Here is a 22,393-nt window from a genome sequence, read left to right as displayed (position 1 = left end):
AAAGAGAAAAGAAAGACAGAAAACGAGGCATAGAACTAAGGAGAGGGAAGGAGAGAGCGAGAGAACGTACTGCGAGTCTTTTGATTGGAGAGAGAGAGAGAAAGGAGTTTGTGTTCTGTAGGAGCAGGGTTTGTTGGCCTCTAGTGAATTTGGGGGGGGGGGGGGGGGTTGCATACCACTTCCATGACATCACTGCTGTAAGATGGTATCAGTCCAGAGCAGGCACTGAGCTAAAGCTAAAGCTGTGGCAGGGGGGATACAAGCTGAGGCAAGGCAGGGGGGGACACACTAATGTGTGTGAGTGTGTGTGAGAGCGAGAGATGGAGCATGAGTGTACACCTGGAGACGCAGCTCCTCCACCCACGCGCAGCCCCACCTCCGCTCTGGTCAGCTGAAATGCACTGGCGTAGCGATAAAAGGCTTTTGTGAGCATGTGTAGAGGAAACACACCGAGTAGTGAGCACAGCTCTCAGACCAAGACGAATCCAGGTCGACCTCCTACTGTCTGTCACTCCCCTCTTAAAACCCTGGCAGTAAATTCAGCAGAAGTCCAGAAGCATGGCCATTGTGGCAGGCCTCGTCTGACTGAGAGGACAAAGACTACAACACTACCACTGTTCTCAGACCAGTCTCCCCGAGGAGACACTGGGGGAAGTTCCAACATGTAGAACTAAGTATTGCTAGTGGTCATCATGAACACACTTTACAAAGAGATGAACACCAAGGCGTGGTGGCAAACTCCGTCCAGTCTGAGTCGGACTCCACAGTCTTGCTTTTCCACCTGGACCATGCATCAACACCGGGCTGGCTAAGCTAGCCTACACCAGAGACCACCAGGAATATACAAAGTATTAAGGTGTCAGAGTCACACATTTTTACTAGACGAGAAAACTGAAAAATAGGAGAAGCAGAAGTACACAGAGGAGTGCTGCTGAGAGAAGAGGTGGGGTGGGGGCCATGAGGGGTGAATACCTAACTGAAGAGGTGGGGTGGGGGCCATGAGGGGTGAATACCTAACTGAAGAGGTGGGGTGGGGGCCATGAGGGGTGAATACCTAACTGAAGAGGTGGGGTGGGGGCCATGAGGGGTGAATACCTAACTGAAGAGGTGGGGTGGGGGCCATGAGGGGTGAATACCTAACTGAAGAGGTGGGGTGGGGGCCATGAGGGGTGAATACCTAACTGAAGGAGAATGACAGGACACAGAGTGGGAGAGAAAATTCCTATGGTGAGTCTTTGAAGAGAAAGACGAGGAATGCGGGTACATTCTTGACCCTGGGCTATTATGGCGTGTGTGTGTGTGTGTACACTAAAGAGGAGAAGGTTGTTTAGGAGATGATAAGGGACAGATGGGCAGTGTGGAGAACTGAAACAGAAACCTTCTGAGGGGACAGAAAGAGTGTGACTGAAGGGTTGAGTTAATTAGGCAGTAATGGGACAGAGGGCCGGGTCGTTAATATGGCCACTAATGACACTTCTCTCTGCTAATATTGGAGGAGCCACAGGAGACCCTCCCTCTGAGTGTCTCACTTCTCAACTGGGGGCGTCTTCGTCAAGTCACTGCATGTATGCATGTTTTGAGTTTCTTGGCCTCTAGTATGAGTAGGTAAGCTAGTTTTAGCAAGTATCCTCTGTGTGTGTGTCTGAGTGAATGGGTGTTCTGTCTGTACTTAGTGATGCGCACAGACACACAGTAGTCCTCGGGGTGCCTTTATGAAGTCAGACGGGGCTTGTTGAAAGGCACGAATGCATCAGGTACCAAGGCATGTGACTGCTGGCATGACTACACTCCAAAGGAAGGCACCATGAAACTGTCTGGCTGTGCAACAGACCAGGAGTTCAGCTGCATCCCAGCTGGATATGGGGGGGGGGGGGGGGGGGGGGGCTAACCAATCACACACAGTCAGATGACTGACCTGACCCCACAACCATAATGAGCAGCTATGTTGAGGAAGATGCCAAGAGATGGGGTGAGAGAGAATCCATAGAGCAGAGAGGGGGAGATACTGTGTAGAGCAGTGGCTCCCAACGTTTTCACTCAGGGCTCCCCCTTCCATCATTGAGGAACACTGCCGATGTACTTGTCAATTTCGAAGTTGCACCTTGTGCATTCTACTATTACCCCCCCCCCCCACCCCAGGGGAAACGCCCCACAGTTTGGGAACCACTTTTGTAGAGGGACACATACCCACAGTGCGTGTCTGCCTGAATGAGAACGTTTTTGAGTAAAATGTGTGTGTGTGAGTCTATCAGTCTTACCCTTCTCTTGGCGCATTCTTCCTTCTCAAACATCATCTTCAGGCTGTTGAGAGGCACGCTGGGCTTCTCGACGGGGCTGCAGGGGCTGGGTGGCACCACCTTTCCTTCCACCTGCATCAGCCCTTCCTCCTCCTCTCCCTCACTTGGCCGCTGATCTTTTCTCTCCATCCTTCTCTCCGCTCCTTCCTTGGCTATAGCTGCTAAGGGATACTGGAAGCAGCTGGCGGCTGTGTCTTGACTACCCTGAGTGCCCGGGGATCCCGGGGATTTGGCTGGGGGGCGGTGCTCGGTCGGTGGCACTGGTTTGGGTACGGCTGGGGGGACGAGGCGGGCGCGTGGTGGGCCGGCTGGTAGCAGGGAGGGTTTGTCTTGGCGAGGTGCCGGCTGCTCCCAGCGCTTCTTCAGAACACTCAGGTTCCCTGAACGCAGAGTGGGAGGCAGGCTCTCCACTGACTGACAGGAAGACAAGAGAAGATTTAGAGAATGGTCAACTGGAAGAATGTCTTGAAGTTACTGACTGATGCAACGTCTTGAAATAGGTTACAACGACCGAAAAGTTAACCACCATGTGAACTGTATCGAGGTTAATTGTGTGTAAGAGTAGTCTTGTATGAGAAACTGTAAGAACACCAAAAAAAACAGTACCATTTCTAACAGTTAGAAATAATACAAATAGTCACCGTCTCATTTTTCAACCGTGTGGAATGAAACTATTATCAACAATATAGTCATCACCAGTTGCTTCCAACATTCTACTTCTACCAGTCAACCATGTCCAGTATTATGTCACCCAACGTCAAGCACCCAGACAAACCAAATGAAACAGGGAAAAATATAGGAAAAATCTCAAGTTCATAACTCTGTCAGAGTTTTCTTCCCGAGGCCACAGTGGGAAAAGACTGCGGACGGTGGTAGTTACTGACGTGGAAGGAAAGAGAGATTAGATGAGCAGCTGTTCAACCAGCCACGACAGTGGCTGGCTGAAGTCAGAGCAGGCAACTATCAGCTGCTGCACACTCCACTCCACTCCACAGCGGCACACAAAGTCTTGGCTCAAGATGGAGACAGAGCAGGACTGAACACGGAGATCTCGTTCTCAACCATATTCCATTCTGTGGAAACCTACCTCGCCTTTTCCTGAAAGTACAGGAAGTGTTCTCTGCTCTGCTCAACCGTCCATGAAGCTCCCGACTCGTAAGTTACGGCGAGCTGCTAGATGTCACTATGGGACAACAATACTCCACTATGTGACGCCATTCACTGATCTTCATTAGAAGATATGGAAATGAACGCCCGCTTGTAAAACGGCCTGTTTAATATGAGGACGTTCTGAAAGGTATACGAAACAATACGGCCCTTTGAAAGCAGAACAGAGAACTAATTAACTTTGAGTACCCCATGTAAACTATGTTCCTTTCAAGAAACCACACTGGGCTATGGAACACAGAGCTCAACTCAGTACAAAGTATCTAATCGCACCCCATGAAGAAGAGTAACAATATGTCATCTATATGGTCAAAACGACATCCATGAGACAAGCTCCAATCAGAAGGTAACCATCAACATTCACAACGCCCTAACGAAGAACAAATCCGATTTTTCCCTTCAACGTGATAATGAGGTGGTCAACCATATAGCAGTGGACGTCCATGCAAACTTAACACAGCTATACAAATAAACTGACGACTTCCTACTGTCATCACATTGACCACACTTCAACCAAGCAGCAACTCAGACAAACCTAGCCTGCACATCAAGCCGTGCTTCACCAACAAAATATGTGACAGAAACAAGATGGAAACACACATGGAAAAGGAGGAGAGCAGAATATAGGAGGAACAAACAAAGAGAAAGGAGGAAGAGAAACCCAAAGTTGAGAGAAAAAAAAACTCAAAGACAGTAGAAAAAAAACGAAGATAATTGTTCTCTGTGTGAAAGCAGCTGGAGTACAAGAAGTACGTACAAGAAGTATAAGGAAAAAGGAGCAACAGGCAATGAAAAGTTGGTTCCCTGTTTTTCTAAAAGAAGTGGTGAAACCTGTGAGAGCGAGGCGAGGCGTAGTGGGGAGTCTAGGTTGTAGACAGGGAGAGAGTCCTGTAGCTGGAATCAGTCTGCCGTCCTTCCCTCTGGTCTCTGTGCTGAGTAAGGGTGATCAAGCTCTCCCAGATGTTAGCAGTTAGAAAAACTCTGGAAGTAAGAACCAGCCCACCCCCCATCAAGACCAGGAGAAAGAGCGAGATGGAGGCAGAGGGGGGAAAAAAAAATATCCCAGGAAACCAGAAAGCAGGAAATGATACATTTGGGAAATGTTTAACTCTTCGCTGACTGAGTCTGGGGTTCTTTACTTTTCACTTCTCAAAGTTGATCCCCAAATAAATATTGTAAATATGTGGTTATTTGTGTGTGTGACTCCAGCAGACACATGGCTGAAGTTTCAGAGCCATACTAATGCACTGAAGTCATGGCATCACCTAACATTTACCATGTGTCATGTTACGGAACCTCACGCTGTCAGTGTTGAGATCTGTGATCGCCAATCACATCATGACATTCACATTGCAGACAGTGTTGTACAAAACCAAACTCCCTTTCAGTTATTTATTTTCCTTGAAAACGGGATCATTAAAAGTAAGGCGTCAAATCAACAATGTCACTGCTCCTCCCATTTGACTCTTTTTGTCCTCAAGACACTGCGTGACCTACAACACATGATGTCCCGTTTAACCTATTGAGACATCTCAGCCATTCACCACTACTGAACGAGAATGCGCGTGCGCACACACACACACACACACACACACACACATACACACAACTAGCTTCTACCACCAAGCCATAAGAATGCTGAGCAATTCAGAAAATCACCACCGGACAATTTACATTAACTCCTCCCTTTTGTACACTCGCTGTTTGTTTGTTACCTATGCATAGTCACTTCGCCCCCACCTACATGTACAGACTACCTCAACTAGCCTGTACCCCCGCACACTGGCTCGGTACCGGTGACCCCTGTATATAGCCTCGTTGTTATTCTTAGTGTTACTTTAATTATTACTTTTTATTTTAGTCTACTTGGTAAATATTTTCTCATTGAACTGCACTGTTCGTTAAGGGCTTGTAAAGTCTACACTTATTGTATTCGGCGCATGTGCCAAATAAAATTTGATTTGATTCCTGGTTAGAACACTAAAGGTGACTCAATCTGCCTGACTCAGCAGCAGAAGGGAGGACCTCATGTTGAAAGTTAAGGAGTGGCCATTTATTCCCCTATAAAACTGTCATTAACTTTTGCAGTTAGAGAACATAATAGATGTGATTAAGTAGGAATAATCATACCTGTAATTATATACAGAACCATTACTGATAATGGTCACAGTTGAAGGGGGAATTATACTGAACAAAAATATAAATGCAACATGCACCAATTTCAAAGATTTTACTGAGTTAAAATTCATATAAGGAAATCAGTCAATTGAAATAAATACATTAGGCTCTAATCTGTGGATGTCACATGACTGGGAATACAGATATGCATCTGTTGGTCACAGATACCTTCAAAAAATATATATTAAAAAAAAAAAAAAAATGGATCAGAAAACAAGTCAGTATCTGGTGTGACCACAATTTGCCTCATGCAGCGCGACATCTCCTTCGCATAGAGTTGATCAGGCTGTTGATTGTGGCCTGTGGAATGTTGTTCCACTCCTTCAATGGTTGTGCAAAGTTGCTGGATGTTGGCAGAAACTGGAACACGCTGCCTTACACGTCGATCCAGAGCATCCCAAACATGCTCAATGGGTGACATGTCTGGTGAGTATGCAGGCCATGGAAGAACTGGGGAATGTTCAGCTTTCAGGAATTGTGTACAGATCCTTGCGACATGGGGCTGTGCATTATCATGCTGAAACATGAGGATGAAAATGATGACGAAACATGAGGTGATGGTGGTGAATGAATGGCACGACAATGGGCCTCAGGATCTCGTCACATTATATCTGTGCATTCAAATTGGCAATCTATAAAATGCAATTTTGTTTGTTGTCCGTAGCTTATTCCTGCCCATATCATAACCCCACCATGTGGTACTCTGTTCACAACGTTGACATCAGCAAACCGCTTGCCTACACAACGCCATACACGTGGTCTGCGGTTGTGAGGCCGGTTGGAAGTATTGCCAAATTCTCTAAAACGACATTGGAGGCGGATTATGACATATAAATGAACATAACATTCTCTGGCAACAGCTCTGATGGTCATTCCTGCAGTCAGCATGCCAATTGCACACTCCCTCAAAACTTGAGACATATGTGGCATTGTGTTGTGTGACAAAACGGCACATTTTAGAGTTGCCTTTTATTGTCCCCAGCACAAGGTGCACCTGTGTAATGACCGTGCTGTTTAATCCGTTTCTTGATATTCCAAACCTGACAGGTGGATGGATTATCTTGACAAAGAAGAAATGCTCACTAACAGGGATGTAAACAAATTTGTGCACAAAATTGGAGAGAAATATGCTTTTTGTGCATATGGAAAATTTCTGGGATCTTTTATTTCAGCTCAGGAAACATGGGACCAACACTTTACATGTTCCGTTTATATTTTTGTTCAGTGTAGATTCCACACAATCAATATAATGTTAAGACTGCAGGAGCCTCCTTAGCACTCATTTGTGGACCACCATGTAATCATTCATTATGACACTGCTGCTGGTTAACCTGACCAGGAAAAACTCAGGGACCAAAATAAACCTGAAAAAACTAGTTAAAACTCCTGCCCCCGATTCTCATACCACAACACAGAGGATTGCATCTCAGAAGGCTGAGACCTCTCTTCCTCCTATGACCCAAATTTACAGCCCACCCTTTAGGACTAGTGCTGCCTGTGGGTCCACGCACACACACAGCCTTGTGCTGACTAGACCTTTTTAACTCAGCACAAACAGGAAGACTGGAGGAACAGCATGCACCACACAAAAATACAACCAGTGTGTGTGTGTGTGTTTTCCCCTCACTCTGAATGACCTTAATAAGGACCTTGTGTGTAAACAATGTTTGTCTACAACTACTTGAGCCTCTCCAGAATTCCACAATGTCACGTCACGCAGGGCAACTCCTGTGCTACAATCTAGGTCCAGATTCACTGGCAGCTAGGTACCCAATGATCAAAATACATTCCCCATCGATGAGCCATTGGAAATGTTAGGTAGTTACCTTGTACTCCTGCATGACATCGGCCGATCACTTATTCCCTTGTCCACTTCTCCAGCACTTCTCAACAAACAAAGACAATAACCAACAGAGAAGACAACTATCCCAACAGACAAAGACAACTATCCCAACAGACAAAGACAACTATCCCAACAGAGAAGACAACTATCCCAACAGAGAAGACAACTATCCCAACAGACAAAGACAACTATCCCAACAGACAAAGACAACTATCCCAACAGACAAAGACAACTATCCCAACAGACAAAGACAACTATCCCAACAGACAAAGACAACTATCCCAACAGACAAAGACAACTATCCCAACAGACAAAGACAACTATCCCAACAGACAAAGACAATAACCAACAGACAAAGACAACTATCCCAACAGACAAAGACAATAACCAACAGACAAAGACAACTATCCCAACAGAGGGAATTACTTTGGGATTAGTCGACTGAGTCAGGATTACGGGGCTGACCGCCTGCCCATCACAATAAGTGGCCAGGCAGAACTAGGCATGGAATTGTTTGGTGTGTTCCTCAGACGAGATGAGGATTATAATGGGTGTGTGGGAGGTGGACATTTTCGAAAAGGCTGTCATTTTACCACGTGAATGACAAAATGCTTTATCCCATCTACTCACTGTCAAAAATAAGTAGCCTGAGCAGAGAAGAGAGCACAAAACCACTTAGGCATACAGACGGAGCAGCCTACTGGTCAGACTTAGAAGGCGAGCACACCAGACACCGCTTCTGAGCATATTACTCGCCAATGTCTAATCTCTAGTAAAACAAGGTTGATGAAATTAGGGCACGATTTTCCTTCCAGAGAGACATCAGAGATTTAACATTCTCTGTTTTACGGAAACATGGCTCACTCGGGATACCGTTGTCAGAGTCGGTACAGCCACCCGGTTTCTTCACGCATCGCACCGACAGAAACAAACATCTCTCTGGTAAGGAGGGTGGGGGTGTATGCCTTATGATTAACGACTCCTGGTGTGATCATAACAACATACAGGAACTTAAGTCCTTTTGTTCACCTGACCTAGAATCAAATGCCGACTGCATTATCTACCAAGAGAATTCTCTTTGATTATAGTCTTAGCCGTGTATATTATTAACAAGTGCATCGGTGATGTTGTACCCACTGTGACTATTAAAACCTTCCCTAATCAGAAACCGTGGATTGATGGCAGCATTCGTGCAAAACCGAAAGCGCTTTTAATCATGGCAAGGCAACATGACTGAATACAAACAGTGTAGCTATTCCCTCCGCAAGGCAATCAAACAAGCAAAGCGTCAGTATAGAGACAAAGTAGAGTCGCAATTCATCGGCTCAAACACGAGACGTATGTGGTAGGGTCTACAGACAATCACGGATTACAAAAAGAAAACCAGCTATGTAGCGGACATCGACATCTTGCTCCCAGACAAATTAAAACAACTTCTTTGCCCGCTTTGAGGACAATACAGTGTCACTGACACGGCCCGCTACAAAAGCCTGTGGACTCTCCTTCACCGTGGCCAACGCGAGTAAAACATTTAAACATGTTAACCCTAGCAAGGCTTCCAGCCCAGACGGCATCCCTAGACGCGTCCTCAGGGCATGCGCAGACCAGCTGGCTGGTGTGTTTGCGGACATATTCAATCAATCCCTATCCCAGTCTGCTGTGCCCACATGCTTCAAGATGGTCACCATTGTTCCTGTTCCCCAGAAAGCTAAGGTAACTGAACTAAATAACTATCACCCCGTAGCACTCACTTCTCTCATCATGAAGTGCTTTGAGAGGCTAGTCAAGGATCATATCACCTCCACCCTACCTGATACCCTAGACTCACTCCAATTTGCTTACCGCCCCAATAGGTCCACAGATGCAATCGCCATCACACTGCCCTATCCTATCTGGACAAGAGGAATACCTATGTAAGAATGCTGTTCATTGACTACAGCTCAGCATTTAACACCATAGTACCCTCCAAAGTCGTCATTAAGCTCGAGACCCTGGGTCTCGACCCCGCCCTGTGCAACTGGGTCCTGGACTTTCTGACAGGCCGCCCCCAGGTGGTGAGGGTAGGAAACATCTCCACCCCGCTGATCCTCAACACTGGGGCCCCCCAAGGGTGCGTTCTCAGCCCCCTCCTGTACTCCCTGTTCACCCATGACTGCGTGGCCATGCACGTCTCCAACTCAATCATCAAGTTTGCAGACAACACTACAGTGGTAGGCTTGATTACCAACAACGACGAGTCGGCCTACAGGGAGGAGGTGAGGTGCCTCAGAGTGTGGTGTCAGGAAAATAATCTCTCACTCAACGCCAACAAACCCCCCTGCCTCCACATTGACGGGACAGCAGTGGAGAAGGTGGAAAGTTTTAAGTTCCTCGGCGTACACATCACGGACAAACTGAAATGGTCCACCCACACAGACAGTGTGGTGAAGAAGGCGCAACAGCGCCTCTTCAACCTCAGAAGGCTGAAGAAATTTGGCTTGTCACCTAAAACACTCAAACTTTTACAGATGCACAACCGAGAGCATCCTGTCGGGCTGTATCACCGCCTGGTACGGAAACTGCACCGCCCACAACCGCATGGCTCTCTAGAGGGTAGTGAGGTCTGCACAACGCATCACCGGGGGCAAACTACCTGCCCTCCAGGATACCTACAGCACCCGATGTCACTGCCTGTTCACCCCGCTATCATCCAGAAGGCGAGGTCAGTACAGGTGCATCAAAGCTGGGACCGAGAGACTGAAAAACAGCTTCAATCTCAATGCCATCAGACTGTTACACAGCCATCACTAACAGTGTGGCTGCTGCCAACATACTGACTCAAATCTCTGGCCACTTTAATACATGGATTTAATAAAAGGTATCACTAGTCACTTTAAATAATGCCACTTTAACAATGTCTACATATCCTACATTACTCAACTCATATGTATACACTATTTCAAACCATCTACTGCATCTTGCCTATGCCGCACGGCCATCGCTCATCCATATATTTATATGTACATATTCTTATTCATCCCTTTATATTTGTGTATAAGGTAGTCGTTGTGAATGTGTTAGATTACTTGTTAGATATTACTGCATTGTCAGTTCTAAAAGCACTTGCATTTCGCTACACTCGCATTATCATCTGCTAACCATGTGTATGTGACCAATAAAATTTGATCGGATATAGTTCAATGGTGACAGAGTCAAAGAGTCAGGGACTTGACCGAGAGGGAAGCTTCACAAGCGTATCATTGAACTGGTGACTGTGTCTGAGGTGATGTCACATCCTGTAATTCCATGAGTGGGTCTCCTGTTGGGGAGCTGAATGGAGATACTCACTGCTTTCTTCTTCTCAGCATTGGCCTCCTCAGCAGCTCTCTGGTACCTATGGAACAGAGGAGCAACACTGACCTCTGCTGATCAAGAACAGAGGTGCATGCAGTAAAGTAGACCAAAGCATTACACTGGGAATGGAAGTTTGCACTGATATTAAATCAATAGTATCTGAACATGTTTTGAAGGTCTAAAGAGACCAGGGAAGTGTAAGCAATATAAAAAGAGTTTTGGGCTATTTCTGACACAGATCCGGTTTCCTCTGGATCTGCAGACACTATGCTGCTTTTCGACTGTAACACCAGTGTTACACTGGTTTTATACACCCTTATGTTATACTAGGGAAATTGTGATTCCATAGCTAGGGCTGACAGAGAGGACTTGTTGTTGATTCTGCTCTTCACCTCTGCATAGTCAAAACGGTTGCTTTGTGAGGTGTTAAAGTTCACAGTTAGCCATAGCTATGTAAATGCCAGCTGAAATGTACGAGAGGCACGATAGGTCAGGATTGTTGTAAGGCAACAGCTACTTTACATAGCAACAGAAGAAAATGACCTGTACATGCAAGGTGTATGAGGAAATAGGTCACGGTTGATAGTCAAGTGTAAGTGGTTGTCATTTTGGCTCCCCACTGACACAGACTTGACTGACTGTATGTACATACTGGAGCACCAAAAGGATAAGTGTGATTGGAACAGTATGTACGTAGAGCTGGGCGATATAGAGGATTCCCTACAGATAGATGTGTGTTTGGTATAATGAATTTGGAAGAGAAGTGTCTACGGAAAGTACACTCATACAGACAGAAGTGTCTAGTAGTGAGCTGTGCGTGTCACTCACTTGGAGAAGCGCTCTGCGATGGCGTTGGTCTTGCCTCGCGTGCTGACCAATGAGAGCTCCCTGGCGGTGATCCGTAAAGACTGCGACGCCCACGACTTTCTGTTGAACGAACTTCCGCCTTCCATCTCCGCCTCCTAACACACACACGCTAATTAATGACAGAATCGAAATGTCTACTTAAACATTTTTTTAAACTACATTACCTGTTTTACATGAAATACAAGTCCCATAATTCTCCAACACCCATCTTACAGAAATGACCTAATACAGTGTATAAAACACAGCCTGGATTCAACAACCAACACTGGCACTGTTGGATGACATCATCCAGCTGTTTGTCCATGGCGTGCACAGTGCACTACCTCACTGCTCCATTCATCATGAATCAATCAAACCACGGCATTGACAATACAGGGTGACACCTTAATTGAAGGGTAATGAATAACATGTTAATAACAATGACAACTTGTGTAAGTTGAAACAAACACATTTGTAATTTTGTTTGGGGTGTAATGGCCCAGGAGTTTTCCCATGAAAACATTGCCCTACCAGGTAGCCTACAGCCCATTGATTATTACCAATATAGGCATTTTGTTAGCTTTTATTGCTTTATATAAACTAAAGTTATGCCAGTAAAGTGTTCTCTTTAATGGGTTCATAGTCTATTTCACCCAGATCCCCCAGAATAATAGCAGAGTGTTGACAAACAGGAGGGATTAACGCAGCACTGTCTCTGTACAAAGAGGTACTGTCTATCCCTCAGCTTCCCCAATGGTGAGGTCATTGATCTGTGTGTCAATCACGAGATATCTGTGTGTCCGCCCCCCGAGATATCATCTACAGCACATACCCTCCCCCTGCTGCTATGAGCTCACACATTCAAACATTGCATGGTTACAGGAGCAAGCAGACAAATTCTGCCATCATGATCGAGCGGGAAAGTTCAGACACGACTGTGGGACGGGTACACAACTGAGATTAGCAGCAGTGTTGTCATTGTGCAAATCCGAGCATATCATCATCTGTTCCGAGACAGCCGGGGGGCCTGTTCCGAGACAGCCGGGGGGCCTGTTCCGAGACAGCCGGGGGGCCTGTTCCGAGACAGCCGGGGGGCCTGTTCTGTTCGGAGGAGAAAACCAGCACTCCGACTGCCACTTATCTCAGCCTGATCTTGATAATCAACAATTATAGAGGGCCAGAGTATAACATACACCCACATGCCCAAATGCACACAGGAAATTAGTTACTATAGTTACTGTGCTTTCCGATAGACACGTACACTAACAAAAAAAACGGTCTCATAACACAGCTGATAAGCCAGTAAAATAGTAATTTGTCTGGAAGGGAGGGAATTATGAGAATCGACAAAAGCATTTATCAGTTTATACATGGACCCACCTTTGGTACACTGCATGGTGTGTATTTGTAGTCATTTTCAGATAAATGAATATCAATAGGCTGTCTTGGGCCAGCCGGAAGGGTGTATGGACCATGCCCTTTCATCTGAACGTTTTCATTAAGGTGTGCTTTGCAGGTATTACATCATTACCCGACAAAGAGACTGAATTGAATGTAACATTATCAGAGCAGCTGGTTGTGTGTTGACTCAGACATGACCAAGCACACGTATAAACATAGTAGAGGCAATTCCATGATAACGGAATTACAGACTCAGATTTTTCACTTTATAATGTATACCAAACAAAAAAAACATACATTTCAAAGCTTAAACCATAGAACTCTATGCACAGGTACTAGTTTTAACAATTTCCACTGGCAATTTTACAAAAATACATTTACAGGAAGAACTGTGCAGATAAAGTTCAGTAACAGAATAAAATTGAGGGAGATTTGACCACAATTCTATGACCAAACTTAGCATCTGCACAGTTTTTCCAGTACATTTTTATATTTTTTTTGCTGTGTAAATTATTCAAAGTAGCCACTGTGCATAGAGTTCAACTTTGAAATCAATGATTTTGTTTGGCATACATTTTAAAGTGAAAAATCTGTCTCAGCGTAATTCCATTACCATGGAATTGCTCATAGGCTACACAAGCAAACCAGCACTACGAGTGTGACCATGACGACAACCATAACAATGACCAATTCCAAAAGAATCTCCAACACTTCCTGTCTACAAACCATGGGATCCAGGAAAATAAATATCTAATCCACAGAGAGAGACATCACATGGACTTCTCATAAAGACAGTATTTAGCATGGCCACAGAGACGGTTTAAAACTCGGCCTTGCATCTCTGTCATATTTAACGAGAAAAACGTTTTTTTTTTTTTTTTTTTAAATAGGGCAAAGCTTAAACCTTAGCTTAAGAAGTGCATATTGGTTGAAAGCCTGTGCAACCCTGAGGTATGTGTTCACTGGAAAAGGGATAAAGTGTAATGCGTGTCTGCGTGTCAGAGGCAAAGCATCATATTCATGCGCATCAGCACAGCAGGCCAGATCAGGAAGCCAACAGGCAGAATTCCAGTGGAATTCCTCAAAAATCATCCTCAGCCTTTCCTCCAAGCTGCCTCTCCAAGCTAAGCACAGGGGAAACTACCTCACAGTAGAAACCAAGATGCAGCGATCGAAGAACAAACTGGATGAGCAGGAAATAAACTCAGTCACTCTTGGAGGAGAATGGAAGTTGAATTTAAAACACTTTATTTGGGGTGCTTGTCTATTCAACTTCCATTGTACTCTTATCACCTGCAAGCACAACCATCTCCTGCTGTTGTGCCTTTGAGCAAGTTGCTTAACCCCTCTAACTTCTCCAAGGACGCTGCACTGTGTCTGCCCTCTATCCCATCCAGTGCATGTTTTATATGTCCTTCTGAGGGGTTGGGATAGAACAGACAACAAATTGCCAATGGACATTTGTGCACATTAGACAATAAAAAGGAATCATCTTCCTCTAAGCATACAGAAGTAGTGGAAGTAGCAGCATAGCTGTAGCAGCAGCAGTAAGTGGTTATGGTGGTTGTGATATGTAGAGGAACAGGTAGCCTAACCAAACAGAGACCAGGCTTCCTTTTTATTTGGCATTCGACTTCTTGGAAGCAAACTGCAACAGAACAAGTTTAGTTGATCTGGCCCAGTCTAGTCTACACTCTCACCATATCTGAATAGCACTTGTATGTAGTGATGGGGGATATTATTTCAGATGATATATCATATTGACAATATGGTAATATTATTTTTGGTGCTAGTTCGCTATGCCTGCACCAAAACTCCTGTATTTTTACTTCATAGCACCTTTTTTAAATAGGGAGCCCATTTGTTTTCAGCACTTTTATTTATATGAATGATCAAAACTTGTTTTCTCATGGTTCTCTTGTCCCTCTGCAGCAGACATTTGGTGAGCAATATGTTTGGAACATCGAATCGCAATAAATATCATAGCGCGAGTTCCCTGGCAATTCCCTGCCCCTCCTGTATGGTGAGCAAGTACATTGACAGGAAATGAAATCTTTACTTCAACATACTTGATTGTGACTGTAAACTTGACATGATATGGGGACCGGATGTTCGGAATAACTTTTGAACATAAGTGACATTGGCAGATCCTGCGGACGCGCCTTTCCTGAGGCAATCATTATCGTGTTTCAGTCAACAAGGCCTCTGTGTCAATTTCATTAAAGCACAAAGCGGAACGGCCTTTGAACCTTCACTTTCATCTCATTGCAATGCTGTATCCACAACAAACCCAGCTACGGAACACAACACCGGATCAGTCTGTATTGCGCAATATAGCCATTTTATCATCATCATCATCATCATCAGTGCCTTGAGTGACATGGAGGTACAATCAGTCCTAAGCAGCTCAAATGTAGGAAGGGGTTTATAATTTGCTGCTACCCCCCCAACACAAAAAAAGACATGAAGATAAAACATTTTTTTTATGAAAATATCTTTGCAGCTAAGTAAATGCCAGGGACGTCAATAAGACATATTGAAATAGCACAATGTCAGGATCACATTGACTGCACCAACAGCCAGATCTGGGGCAGGAGGGTATACAGTGACTACAGAAAGTCTACACCCCTTTCAACTTTCACATTTTGCCGCCTTAAAATATACATCTAAAAAGGGATTCAAGTAGATATTTTTCCGACGGATCTACACAACCTACTCCACATTTTGAAAGTGAAAGAAAGTCATAGAACATTGTCCAAATTAAGATTTTTTTTTTATATATAATCATAATTGGATCTGAGTGAGTTAATACAGGTTGAAGCGGTTTTGGCAGCCAATACAGCTGTGAGTCATTTTCATTCTACCAGCTTTACACAACTCCTAGGGCAACATATATCCATTGTTTTTGTTAAAATTGCACAGGCTCAGTAAATTTGGTTGGATGTCATTGATAGACAGCGATATTTCAACCTTTTATCAGATTTTCTTAAACAGATTTAAGTCAGGACTGAGACTAGACCACTCAGGAACACTCAACAGCTCTTGGAAAAACATAAAACTAATCACAGGGTTAGGTTTTCAGAAGACTGGGGTGGATTTTCCTCGAACCTTTCAACTGGGCTTTGCTCCTTTCGTATTTATTTTGATCTTAAACTTCTCAGTCCCTGGTATCCATAACATGATGCTGCCACCACAATACTTGAAAATACAAAAGGGATCAACAACATAGTTTTCACTCCCATATTACTGGCCTGTATGACAAAGTGAAAAGAAACAAGCCCATGTTAAAGATTCCACTCCAAATCATACATTCTGTTTTCAACAAGGCTGTTAAGTAATACTGCAAAGACAACACAACAAATAAACACACTTTTTGGACTAAATTAAAAACTACAGGGTTGGGTCAAACCCCAAAGTAAAACCTTCTCTATTTTCAAAGTATTGTGGTGGCAGCATCATGTTATGGGTATACTTGTCAAAAATCTAATTGAATCCCTTTTTAGATCATTTAAGGGGTGTAGAATTTCTATTGGCACTGTAGCCTTGTGACAAACTCGATTTGCTTGTTACTCTGCAATTTGATTTGCAGGTAATGACACTATGTAATTAAACTGAACCATAGCAAAACAAGTACCATGCAGTTTAAAAGCTACTTGAAGTCCGTCTCTAAAACAGACTTTGAAAAAAGAAAACAAATCAATAAAACAAGTCAATTCTGCCTGGCTCTGAACAAAGAATCATTAAACACAAAATAATTCAAGCTAAACTAGCAGATTGAATCAGAAAGTGAAACACAGGCCTCTCCCTCATAGCTGACTTGGCACCCCTCAGCTCATGGGACTGATCAGGCGTCACCCGTGTTTAGACAATAGGTAGGGAAAAGTCACATCCATGACATGGATACTGTTGGACTAGCCTTACTACAGTAACACTGGGAGTTATGGTCAATACTCTCAGTGAGAACAGAGGTAATGATTTTTGAAACGCTATACACACACACAGTTACAAAAACAATAGCACAAGGGGAGCGGTAACTTCATTTCTCCCCAAAGAGTTCAAGTTAACCGTGACACACCTTAAACGTACCTTTTTGAATGGATTATTTTTCTGTTCTCTTCTCGATATAAAGTTATTGTCTGACCTATATTCTTTTATAGCACTCCAGTTTCGGTCCAGCCTTTACTTTAAGCACTTCCGGTGAGTCCCACTCCCCTGGTGAAACCTTGCGACACCCGACACAGTGTGTATGTGCATGTCTCTAGTGTGTAAGAGTGTAAGGGGCGGAGTGAGGAGAAAGGTGTCATGAGAGTGGAGGAAGCAGGTCACATGATTTCCTGTGCCAATGACCTTAGAGATTGAATTCCACCTGCCAGGTACATAGGGTATGTATCTTCAGCAGAATTTCTAGGAAATAGTCTATACAACTGCTCTACAGTTAAGTGTTTTACAACCTGGTGAAAAACTCAAGGTGGCACAGGTGGGTGGTTGTGGCAAAGGACAGCTGGAGGAGAGAGGTGAAGAGAAAGGAGGAGGAGGGACAGAGGGGAGAGGAGACGAACAGAGCGAGAAGCTCAGGTTTCTCTGCCCTGTTTGAAAGGTTGAAGCGCGTGGTTGGGCCTGCGTGGTGCTGCGGCAGGGAGAGAAAACCCTGGCTCTCAATACACTCAACACATTGCGACCTCACAGGCCCTGTCTAACCAGTACCGATCCTTGCCTCACACCTGGAGGTGTGCACTCACACACAGTCGCGCACACACAGCTTTGTCTGCACCAAGACTTCAAAAACCATAACATTTTACACATTTTTCACTAGAGCATTTAAGTCATTTTACATTTAAGTCAGTTTACCTATATCAATTTCTGTAGCAATTCATTGGCTTGGCACAGAAATTGACAACTGAATCAAAACGTTGTCCATTTCTGTCTGTGTCTCATTAATAAAATCGACTTTAGGAGCATGTCAGAGTTGAGAAAATGTACAGTTTGTCATGGTTTTGTTTCTGCCCAGCATCTGAACCAGTGGGATCTGGGTAGCATATTTTCTATTTTATTTACACAGGAAAGTCCCCTAGTTGGCACTGTGAAAACGGCTGACCAACCAAAATGATCTGACATGGGTAGCATCATCTACGCATTCCACCGAGTCATCTTCCCTGGGACATCGCCACCTGCCTCCTCTGTAGGCTATCCTTTTCTATTCGCAGAGAGAGAGGAGGATGAAAAGGCCACATGGTTTGGCAGCGTTTTCTAAGTCTCAGCTGTGCAACTTCCAAGACGGACAGAGAACTGCATAAATAGCGCCGTTAAAGAAGTATAGAGCTGCATTCAAATGGCTTGTTCAAATGGCTACACGGTGCGGTTAAGGTACAAAGCTGGACAGTCGGCATTGTGTGACGACTGCTGGCACTGAGGTGAATACCAAAGTAGACTACTCATTTCTCCAGGGACAGCCACTGAATACCCAGCTCGTAATACTCAGCAGGAGCTTGAATAGAAGATATCCTGGTTATCAGGCCAACAACGAGTAACCTACTTTGAGTAGCCCAAGTCACCAAAATGGCTGTGGTGGAATCAGCTGAGTTTTAAAGTAATAGTTCACTCCAAAATCCCCATTTGTTCAGATGTTTTCAAAAGTGGTCTAATGTCAAGATGAGTCCATGTCTCACATGCCATCTGTTGTGCAGATCTAACTATATTCTTCAACCCCATAGGAAAGAAAGCCTAAGCACCATTTAAAATGATTAAATTAGATGGTGTATATCTTTCCCCTTCATTTGGGTTTGTGATAGCTGGATCTACACAACAGATGGGGTTGTGGGTAGGACACTTATTTTGAAAATGCTCCACTTTTGAGTTTTGAAAATATTTACAAACTTTGGAATCATTTTGTATCTGGTCATGTAGGCCTACTTATAAAAAGTGTCATAAGCAGGAAGACATCTTCCTTGGTAGATTATTATAACAATAAGCAAGTAGCCTATAAGCCTTCTGTATTATCAAAATTAAAGCATTGTGTCTGCCTCCAGTCCTCCATACCCTGGAATAGGTTGGCCAACTGCCATAACATCCCATACAACCTCCACCACCAGTAATACCGGTGCAAAATTGGAAGTACCTGTCAAATTGGCAACATTAATCAGCAAACATTTGACTTAGCCTTGGCTAGAGCAAATTCACCATGTGCACACTCACACCACAGCCAAAACTAGCATACTAAAACGCACACATTAAAGCTAGAAATTAACATAGCATTATAATAACTGTATATATCAACACAAGTTTATAACAAAACTCCTGTAACTTTGCTTTGGCCTTACGTTTATGATGTTGCCTACCGCAGTTCCCCCGACAGTCCCACAGGTGTACAATAGAAAGAGAGACGTTGGTTTGAGTCGATTAGTCTCCTTAGTGTCTGAGATTTTAATTACATTGTTAAACGAACATACTTGACTTGTTTTAATCTCTTGCTGCTAAACCAGATACGTTTTATACAGCTAATGTAAATGGCTTTGGTTAATTACACTCACAGCAATGAGTTTTTCGTCTTCGTGCGCTCCTCAAAGTATGTGCATCTCACGGGGCGGGACAAATCTGTCACCAAGTCTAGAGTTCTTTTCCATCTCTTAAAGTTGCAGTTCGCAGGGAATAATCATAAAATACTTTTATTCTTCTTCCAAAAAAATGTCTTCGCTCAACATCACAGACATACACTGAGTGTATAAAACATTAAGGACACCTTCGTGACCCCCTCCCCTACCCGCCTCTGCCCCTTAGAACAACCTCAATTCGTCGGGGCATGTAATCTGCTGGCACATGAAGTTGGCTGGATGTCCTTTGGGTGGTGGACCATTCTTGATACACACGGGAAACTGTTGAGCATGAAGAACACAGCAGCGTTGCAATTCTTGATACAAACCGGTGTGCCTGGCACCTACTAGCATATCCTGTTCAAAGGCACTTAAATATTTTGTCTTGCCCTTTCATCCTCTGAATGGCACACATACACAATGTCTCAATTGTCTCAAGGCTTAGACATCTTTCTTTAACCTGTCTCCTCCCCTTCATCTACACTGATTGAAGTGCATTTAACAAGTGACATCAATAAGGGATCATAGCTTTCACCAGGATTCACCTGGTCAGTCTATGACATGGAAAGACAAAAAGTTCTACAGCTGCACCATCGAGAGCATCCTGACAGATTGCCTCACTGCCTGGTATGGCAACTGCTCGGCCTCCGACCGCAAGGCACTACAGAGGGTAGTGCGTACAACCCAGTACATCACTGGGGCCAAGCTTCCTGCCATCCAGGACCTCTATAACAGGCGGTGTCAGAAGAAGGCCCTAAAAATTGTCAAAGACTCCAGCCACCCTAGTTATAGACTGTTCTCTCTGCTACTGCACGTCAAGCGGTACCGGAGTGCCAAGTCTAGGTCCAAAAGGCTTCTTAACAACTTCTACCCCCAAGCCATAAGACTGCTAAACAGCTAATCAAATAATGGCTACTCAGACTACTTGCATTGTCCCACCCCTTTTACACTGCTGCTACTTTCTATTCATTATCTATGCATAGTCACTTTAACTCTACCTGCATGTACATATTACCCCAATTACCTCGACTAACCTGTGCCCCTGCACGTTGACTCTGTACCAGTACCCCCTGTATATAGCCTCGGTACTGTTATTTTACTGCTGCTCTTTAATAATTTGTTATTTTTATGTTTTACTTAACACTTATTTTTCTTTAAAACGGCATTGATGGTTAAGGGCTTGTAAGTAAGTCTTTCACTGTAAGCTCTACACCTGTTGTATTCAGTGCATGTGACAAATACAAATACAATTGTATTTTATTTAATTTTATTTGAAAGAGCAGGTGTCCTGAATGTTTTGTACACTCAGTGTATATCTAGTAGTGAGTCTACACTACAGATGTAGAAAAGATTTCCATCTGCATCCCCCGAGCCTTGCAATGAGGGTGTTATTTTATGCTGGCCCTTGTTGAACCGGGTAATGGCCCGTCACGTCACTGAGCGAAAGCCGGGAGGGAGGAGCACCTTCTCAAATCCAACAGTAATCTCAATTCAAATCAAATTTCATTTGTCACATGCGTCCTAAACAACATGTGTAAGGGTCTCGCGAGTGGCACGGTGGTCTAAGGCACTGCATCGCAGTGCTGGCTGTGCCACTAGAGATTCTGGGTTCAAGTCCAGGCTCTGTCGCAGCCGGCCACGACCGGGAGACCCATGGGGCGGCGCACAATTGGCCCAGCGTTGTCTGGGTTAGGGGAGTGTTTGGCCGGCATGGATGTCCGTGACACATCGTGCACTAGCGGCTCCTGTAGCGGGCCGGCGCAGTGCATGCTGACACGGTCGCCAGGGGTACAGTGTTTCCTCCGACATATTGGTGCAGCTGACTTCCGGGTTAGGTGGGCATTGTGTCAAGAATCAGTACGGCTTGGTTGGGTTGTGTTTCAGGAGGACGCATGGCTCTCGACCTTCGCCTCTCCCGAGTTGCAGCGATGGGACAAGACTGTAACTACCAATTGGATACCACAAAATTGAGGAAGCAGGTGTCGACAAACAGTGACATGCTTACTTACGGGCCCTTCCCTACAATGCAGAGAGAAAGAAAATATAGAAATAATAGAAAAGTAATATCATGTAATAATAAATACACAATGAGTAATGATAACATGGCTATATACATGGGGTGTCAGTACCGAGTCGATGTGTAGGGGTACGAGGTAATTGAGGTAGATGTATACATATAGCTAGGAATAAAGTGACTAGGCAACAGGATAGATTAAAAAAACAGTAGCAGCAACGTATGTGATGAGTCAAAAAAAGTTAGTGCGAAAAGATGCAATGTAGATAGTTATTTGGTTAACTATTTAACTAACTGTTTAGCAGTATTTTGGCTTAGGAATAGAAGTTGTGAGGGTTGCAGACTTGGTGCATCGGTACCGCTTGCTGTGCGGTAGCAGAGAGAACAGTCTAATAGTCCACTGCAGCCACTTCGATGTGAAAGGGAGGGTGCTCAGACCTCCGTTTCCGGTAGTCCACAATCAGCTCCTTTGTCTTGCTGACGTTGAGGGAGAAGTTGTTGTCCTGGCACCACACTGCCAGGTCTCTGACCTCCTCCCTGTAGGCTGTCTCATTGTCGTCGGTGATCAGGCCTCCCACCATCGTGTCGTCAGCAAACTTAATGATGGTGTTGGAGTCGTGAGCGGCCACACAGTCATGGGTGAACAGGGAGTACAGGAGGGGACTAAGCCTGCACCCCTGAGGGGCCCCAGTGTTGAGGGTCAGCATGGCGGATATGTTGTTGCCTA

At 44.5% G+C, this 22,393-nt stretch overlaps 1 protein-coding gene and 1 long non-coding RNA gene across 4 annotated transcripts in view; both read right to left on the bottom strand.

Moving 5' to 3' along the window:
* Positions 1-19,682, bottom strand: part of LOC115207944 (LIM domain and actin-binding protein 1) — a 28,139-nt gene extending 8,457 nt beyond the window's left edge. The window contains exons 1-4 of one of the 3 annotated variants that reach the window (XM_029775588.1): positions 19,593-19,682; positions 11,647-11,780; positions 10,813-10,858; positions 2,259-2,711 (exon numbers count right to left, since the gene is read on the bottom strand). In XM_029775588.1, the coding sequence (XP_029631448.1) occupies positions 2,259-2,711; positions 10,813-10,858; positions 11,647-11,771 (624 nt within the window). In that variant the 5' untranslated portion in view covers positions 11,772-11,780; positions 19,593-19,682. Of the gene's footprint in view, positions 1-2,258; positions 2,712-10,812; positions 10,859-11,646; positions 11,781-17,151; positions 17,355-19,382 lie in introns of those variants that run through there. The other 2 variants (XM_029775586.1, XM_029775587.1) reach the window with 2 other exon arrangements.
* LOC115207945 (uncharacterized) lies at positions 422-1,847 on the bottom strand. The gene is made up of 2 exons (XR_003881081.1): positions 1,178-1,847; positions 422-1,095 (listed from the first exon to the last, which is right to left on the bottom strand). It is a non-coding gene; the product is annotated as an uncharacterized LOC115207945 (long non-coding RNA).
* Positions 19,683-22,393: the final 2,711 nt, after the last annotated feature.

The sequence above is a fragment of the Salmo trutta genome, chromosome 14 (genome assembly GCF_901001165.1).
Source record: "Salmo trutta chromosome 14, fSalTru1.1, whole genome shotgun sequence".
NCBI lineage: Eukaryota > Metazoa > Chordata > Actinopteri > Salmoniformes > Salmonidae > Salmo > Salmo trutta.
Note: the sequence above shows the minus strand (reverse complement) of the source record. Positions and strands in the feature narration are given on the sequence as shown.